The sequence below is a fragment of the Arachis hypogaea genome, chromosome 3, assembly GCF_003086295.3.
Source record: "Arachis hypogaea cultivar Tifrunner chromosome 3, arahy.Tifrunner.gnm2.J5K5, whole genome shotgun sequence".
In the NCBI taxonomy this organism is placed as follows: domain Eukaryota; kingdom Viridiplantae; phylum Streptophyta; class Magnoliopsida; order Fabales; family Fabaceae; genus Arachis; species Arachis hypogaea.
Window position 1 is genome coordinate 20,681,054 of NC_092038.1, and position 7,871 is coordinate 20,688,924.

The window sequence follows — 7,871 nt, forward strand, 5'->3', positions numbered from 1 at the left end:
TGCTCTGTGGAAGTTGGCATTCTCTTCACACTTGACGTATTTCCTCACGAATTTTTTGGAGTCTTCCATCATCGATGGCCAGTAGTATCCAGCTCGGATGAGCTTTCTCGCTAGGGCTTTGCCCCCGATATGGTGGCCGCAGCACCCTTCGTGGACTTCTCTGAGTACATAGTCCGTCTGGTCGGGATGCAGGCACTTCAATAGAGGTTGACTGAGTCCCTTTTTAAATAGTTATCCCTGTATGATCGCATATTTGACTGCCTCCCTTCTCAACGCTCTAGCTGCCTTCTCCTTGTCAGGGAGTTTGCCATTTTCCAGGAAATCGATGATGGGGTCCAACCAAGAGGGGCCTAACTTTGTCAAGTGGAGGGCAACCGCTGGTTCCTTTACCATGCCTTGGATGAGAGATCGGTTGCCGACTCCTGGTTTCGTGCTTGCTAGCTTAGATAGGAGGTCTGCCCGTGTGTTCCTTTCCCTTGGAATGTGTTGGATCGTGACCTCCTCAAACTGCTTGCTCAACTCTCTAACCTTCTCCAAGTACTTTTGCAACAGCGAGTCTCTGGCTTGGTAGCTTCCATTTACTTGTGAGGTAACGACCTGGGAGTTGCTACACACCTCTAGCCTCATCGCCCCGACTTCCCGAGCTAGGGTTAGGCCTCCCAAGAGGGCCTCATACTCTGCTTGGTTGTTCGACACAGGAAACTCGAACTTGGTCGATTATTTGTATATGAGCCCAACTGGGCTTTCTAAGATGATCCCGGCACCCCCCAACGTTTGGTTACATTGGAGGCCCCATCTACATGGAGCCTCCACCGTATGCCCGTTTCTTCGGTTGGGTCCCCTGTTACTTCCACCAAGAACTCTGCCATTGCTTGCGCCTTAATCGCATGTCGGGGCTCATATCGTAAATCTTACTAGGAGAGCTCAATGGCCCAAGTCATCATTCTTCCTGCTAAATTGGGTTTTTGGAGCACTTGACGGATTCCCTGGTCCGTTCTTACGACGATCTGGTGGCCTTGAAAGTATTGCCTTAGTCTACGGGAAGAGGTCAGAAGTGCCAGTGCCAGTTTCTCCAATTTGCTATACCTCGTTTCTGCTCCTTGCAACGCTCTATTTACAAAGTAAATTGGCTGCTGAGCCTTTCCTTCTTCCCGCACCAAAACCGCTGCAAGCACTTCCTCCGTTTTGGCTAGGTATAGGTAGAGTGGTTCTCCGACCTTGGGCTTCCCGAGTTCCGGGGGTGCTGCCAGGATCTCTTTGAAGTGATTGAACGCTTCCTCGCACGAAGGAGTCCATTCAAACGCTATTCCCTTTCTCATCAGATTGAAGAAGGGCAGGGCCTTTGCTGCCGACGCTCCGAGGAAGCGGGACAGTGCGGTGAGCCTTCCTGCCAGCCTCTGGACGTCTTTGACACAGCCCGAGCTCTTCATTTGGAGTATCGCTTGGCACTTTTTCGGGTTGGCTTCCACCCCCTTTGGGTTATCATGAATCCTAGGAACTTCCCGGCCTCCATAGCAAAGGCGCACTTGAGCGGGTTGAGCCTCATGCCGTGTTGTCGGAGGGACGCGAACACATTCCCCAGGTCGCTTAGGAGGTCATCAGACGGGGTGGACTTTGCAAGGATATCATCTACATAGACTTCCACCGTTTTGCCTATGAGATCACTGAATATCTTGTTCATCAGCCTCTGGTATGTGGCCCCTGCATTTTTCAGGCCAAATGACATCACCTTGTAGAAATAGATTCCTCCCGACGTTATGAACGCTGTTTTATTCTCGTCAGGCCGGTGCATCGGTATCTGATTGTAGCCGGAATAAGCATCCATAAAGCTTAGATACTGGTACCCCGCCGCCGCATCAATGAGTGCATCAATGTTGGGAAGGGGGTAGCAGTCCTTAGGACATGCTTTGTTGAGATCGGAGTAATCCACACACATCCTCCATCTCCCATTGTGCTTTTTTACCAGAACTACATTTGACAGCCAGGTCGAGTAGTCTGTTTCTCGGATAAAACCTGCTTCTAGGAGGCTGGCCGTCTGCTTGGCCACCTCATCTGCTCTTTCCTGTGACATCTTCCTTCTCCTTTGAGCCACTGATCGGGCTTCCAGCTTGACGGCTAAGCGGTGTGACATGAGTTGGGGGTCTATCCCCGACATGTCGGCTGGCGTCCAGGTGGTGCACAAAGTTGTGAGCTCAATGGCGCCAACAACTTGGTACGCACAATTGTAATCTCAACTCTTTTTCACAACTTCGCACAACTAACCAGCAAGTGCACTGGGTCGTCCAAGTAATAAACCTTACGTGAGTAAGGGTCGATCCCACGGAGATTGTCGGCTTGAAGCAAGCTATGGTCATCTTGTAAATCTCAGTCAGGCGGATTCAAATGGTTATGGAGTTTTGTAAATTAAAAGATAAATAAACATAAAATAAAGATAGAGATACTTATATAATTCATTGGTGGAAATTTCAGATAAGCGTATGGAGATGCGTTGTTCCTTCTGAATCTCTGCTTTCATATTGCCTTCATCCAATCCTTCATACTCCTTTCCATGGCAAGCTGTATGTTGGGGATCACCGTTGTCAATGGCTACCTCCCATCCTATCAGTGAAAATGGTCCTCTACAGTTTCTGTACGGCTAATCAACTGTCGGATTTCTCATCTCGGATGAAAAATACCAGGCATAGCTACCGCATGGCTAATCAGCTGTTGGTTCTCGATCGTGTCAGAATAAGATTCAATAATTCTTTTGCGTCTGTCACTATGCCCCACAGTCACGAGTTTGAAGCTCGTCACAGTCATCCCTTCCCAGATCCTACTCGGAATTCCACAGACAAGGTTTAGACTTTCCGGATCTCAGGAATACTGCCAATTGATTCTAGCATATACCACGAAGATTCTAATCTCAGTTCAGATGTCCCATTGTTAGAGGGGAGTCGATGTGAATCGTTGATTAGAAACTCAAGAGATATACATTCAAGCTTGTTTTCATGTAGAACGGAAGTGGTTGTCAATCACGCGTTCATAAGTGAGAATGGTGATGAGTGTCACATAATCATCACATTCATCATGTTCTTGTGTGCGAATGAATATCTTAGAATAAGAATAAGCATGAATTGAATAGAAGAACAATAGTACTTTGCATTAATACTCGAGGAACAGCAGAGCTCCACACCTTAATCTATGGTGTGTAGAAACTCCACCATTGAAAATACATAAGTGATGAAGGTCTAGGCATGGCCGTGAGGCCAGCCCCCCCAATGTCTAAGGACAAAATGATCAAAAGATATTCCAAAAGATCGTCCAAAAGATCTCTAGTACAATAGTAAAAAGTTCTATTTATACTAAACTAGTTGCTAGGGTTACAGAAACAAGTAAATGATGCAAAAATCTACTTCCGGGCCCACTTGGTATGTGCTTGGGCTGAGCATTGAAGCTTTCACGTGTAGAGGCCTTCTTTGGAGTTAAACGCCAGTTTGTAACTTGTTTCTGGCGTTTGACTCCAGCTTGCAATTTGTTTCTGGCGTTCACTACAAGAAAAACACCCATTCAAGTACACTTGAAAAGTGTAGCCAGAAGTGAAAAAAATGATGTCTTAGGCTACGGCTACGCTTTCTAGGCTACGGCTACGCTTTTTGGGGTGATTCCTATCGGCCGTTGCCTATTCTCAAAGGCTACACTTTTCTGCACCAAGGACTACGCTTTTGGCGTTTGGGAATAGGGTGCGCTTTTCAAGTGATGCTGTCCAGGACCAAAGGCTACGCTTTTCAGCTTTTATTTTTACCAGAATAGGCTACGCTTTTCAACGCTACTACATCACTTGTAAAGCGTAGCCACATTGTATACTATAGCTACTCTATATAAGTATAGCCTTAGGTCCCTTATTATTTTTTTTTTAATTTTCTGGATATATATATATATATATATAATTTTTTTCTATAACCTAATATTTAATAATATGATTATATATATGATCTTGAATTTCAAATTAAATTAGTCAAATAATATAAAATAAAAATAAGTACACAATAATACTATATAATATTCTTCAAATAATAAAAATTATCCTTAAACAAATATATTTATAATGAACAAAAAGTATTTGATCATAATTTTGAATATTTATACATCTCACATTAAAATAAAAAGAAGATAAAGTAAAATTAAATTAGCTTCTACAAAATGAATAGAGTTATCCCTTAGCACGTCTATAATACATTGCTCTTTATATAATTGTAAACAATTGGCAACAAAGGTTTTCATGAACAGAAATATACTAGTCCAGGAACTTAGGCCTTCTATCAATTAGTTCTTCCTTTGTTTCTCTAGCATTAGCCCTTCACCAAATATACTCATTGCTATTTATCTGAAAATAATAAAAAGACACTTAGCATAAAGAAATGCGCCATTTTGTACCAAACCACAAGGGTTCTTAAATCAAAGTCATAAATTCTAGATACTTGGCAGTGTAAAATCAATTGTAAGAAACAAAAATTGTACAAATACAGAGCAACACCATGCACTTTTGCGCCAAATAGAAACTAAAAATAGAGAAAATAAAACAGAAGCCTATGCAACTTGATTCTTTAATTTGAAAGCATGATAAGGAGTGAAGCAAAAGACAGATACTAATCAGCAACATTGACAAACTTGACAGACATTAAAATAAATGAGCACTAAATTTTAGCAATCATAATTATTTATATTCTAACTATATCAGAATTGCAAATTGAGCAAGTAATATAATATAATTTGAAATACTAACAACAGAAATAGCAGAAAGCACTTCTCCAAAAGAACTTTGTACAACAATAACAAGGGCGTACCTTGGAACAACTGGGGCAATAACAAGTGCAGGATTTTGAGAGAATGCACCAGCTTCCGAAGATAACAGTTTGATGGTTTTCAGTGGCTAAGAGAAGGGGGGTTGAATCTTAGCCCCCTTTTTATCAATTACACTTTCTAGTCTTTGAGGAGACTTTTTTATTTTTTGTCTCGTCCCTAGCCACGAGACTTTTATATTTGTCTCGTCACTTGGCACGAGATATTTTTTCAGTTTTAGCTCCTGTGCAGTAGAAACAGAAATGGAGTAGAAGAGAGAGAAAATTACACCCAGATATATCCTGGTTCAGCTACTAAGTGCAGTGCAGCCTACATCTAGTCTCCATCACAATAATGATGGAATTTCACTATAATCATCCTGATTACAAACTGTAAAGTGCTAACCAAACTTACAAGGGGATTCCCACAGAATCATGAAACACAACACAGATGTACAAAGGAACTCTAAGGACATCTATGGCTTTTTCTTTTAATTTTGTACTCTCTGCCTTTTTTCGCTCTATGGCTTTTTCATACAAACCTCACTGTTTGCCTTTTTCCATGAGACTCAAGACATGACAAAATTAAACAGAAAAATACAAATCAGAATACATTGAAGGAGAAGAAAATCTGTAAGCTTAGGTAGCTATGAGACTTCTGTGCCTTGCACTCTCACTGCTTACTTCTAACTCCTTGAATCAAACCATGACTGTTCACCCCTTTTATAAAGAGGAGAAGCCTTCACAGTTGAAAGAAAAACCAAGCTTAACTTCTTTTCCTTCACACATAACCAGTTCGGCCAAAGAGAGAGAAGAGGTAACCCATGCAAAACCCAACATGCAAATACCTCTAGTTCTTCCTTGGTCATCACTCTTCATCAATCCGAGCGCTCCATCCTTGGTATGCTTTCCAAGATAAAATTTTGGCCCTTGATGCTTCATGATGATGATGGCTTCATCTGCTCCAATCTCTGCCTCTTCCATCATGTAGCCACTCTAGCTACTTCTTGTGATGGTTGAGCAGAATCAGAGACAAGCCATCCCTCCATGGATCTTCTCCTTGTTGGCTGAAATCTTCTTCAACCATTTTTGGTATGGAGAAGCTAAGATCCTATCACAAAATCTTTCCACAAGTGATAAGAATCTCAGCCACTACATTTTTTATATTTTCTTGCCATCAGCTTGATGGTCTTGTTGCATGTAGCTTCTTCTTCCTTTTGGTAGCTTAACTTAGCTTCCATAATTTCCTGTGATATGACCGAAGGAAGAAAGAGAGATTAGAGAGAGAAAATTACTCTTTAGTGAAGATAGGAAAGAGAGTGAGATAAATTAATTTGATTCGAAACCCAAGCCTAAAAGCGTGTAGTGCACTTAAGGCTATCACATCATTTATCCACTTTCTCTTTCCATTTTCCAAAGTCTGCATTAAGTATAATAGAACAAAATTTGAAATCCATTCAAAAGTGAATTTGATTTCCGTGGAAACATGCATGGAGCTCTTTCTCTCTATTTCTCAATTTGGACCAAGTTAATGGATCTTTCCATCAAACTTAGTTTGGGCTAATTAACATCAATTCTGGCCCAATAATAATTCAGCTTCACTTTGTTAATTATAATCTTTGAATCAATGCTGAGTAAAATTCATATTTGGGCTTGCATCATATCATTTAATTTTCGGCCCAATATAAACCTGCATTGCAAAATTATTTTAATCAACATTTAATCCAAAATTAATTTTGCAATTAATCATTTCAATAATGTTTGTTCATCATCAAAATAAATATGAGTTTTCCAAACTCATCAATCTCTCTCTTGATGACAAACATTATTAAAATTGAAATGGAAAGAAATTTAAGATTGAGTAAAGAATACTCCCTTTGAATTTTTGAATTTCTCCCCCTTTCAAATCGTCACATGGCTCCCCCTTAATATATGCCATTTTTACCAAGGGAAGCACTAACCTGTAACATTTTAATCAAGCTTCAAGTAACAATATTATTTAGCATATTTATTACATGATGCTAAATGCTTGATTTATGAGCAGAGTTGGATTGATAATCAAAACTCATTTGTTATCATAAATTAATTTTCTGCTCAAACTTAATCAACCAAAAATCTTTGAAAATAAATTGCTGTTTAAAAATATTTTCCAATCAAATCAGAGCAACATACTTATGGAAAGAAAATATTTTTAATCATGACATGATCATAACAAATTTTTCAACATTTATTTTTCATAGCCAATGCTTAAAGGAACTGCCAAAAATAAAGTTTTCAGCAAGCATGTTTATCAAGATGAATTAGATGTATATTCCTAATCCAAAACTTATTTATCAAGATAAAACGATTGCTTCCACACATGCATATAAACAACCAGGCAGCCATATTGTCAAAACAAATGCATCGCATTACAATCAACCAAGCATTATTAGTGTGCATTATCAAGAATCAAGTGTATCATTCTAACAAGGGTGGTCATGAAATCTCAACAGAGAATTTCATTCCCTGTTTTCCAGTTCAATTTTTAGCACTTTTTTTCCCTTTTGTCATCAAAGGGGCACCTGCAAAAAAAAGATTTTGACATAGGAAACATAACATGCAAGATATAACTAAGCAAAATAGAGTATCACAGAGTATCACAAAGTATTCAAGCCAACAGAACAGAAAAATAGATTGAGCTTACTTAAGCCAATATCCTAAACTTAAACAGAGAATTAATCATCAGATAAAGGCAGATCAGATTCCTCAGCCCCGTCCTCACTTGCATCTCCCAGTTCCTTCTCCAAATTTTCTAACATCAAACTGACCCTGTCCTTGCATCTCATCCAAACTCTTTCACTTTCATATGCCAGTTTGCGTGCCGCTTTGTGAGATTGGACCATGAGTTCTGACATAGTTGAAAATTCGGTAAGAATTTCTTTGATGGACTCGGTTGTTTTGGATGACTCAGGTCTGCTCTCATAGTCACTCTCCGAAGCCATGAATTTCTTGCTCTTGGTTCCTTTAACAGCTCCACCTCCTTTGACCATTGACACTTTGTTTTCTACTACCTCA

The 7,871-nt window shown here is 40.0% G+C and overlaps 1 protein-coding gene across 1 annotated transcript; it reads right to left on the minus strand.

Moving 5' to 3' along the window:
* Nucleotides 1-231: 231 nt before the first annotated feature.
* Nucleotides 232-627, minus strand: LOC112774178 (uncharacterized). Its single transcript, XM_025818455.1, has one exon. The coding sequence runs from the start codon at nt 625-627 to the stop codon at nt 232-234; it is 396 nt and encodes a 131-aa protein (XP_025674240.1).
* Nucleotides 628-7,871: the final 7,244 nt, after the last annotated feature.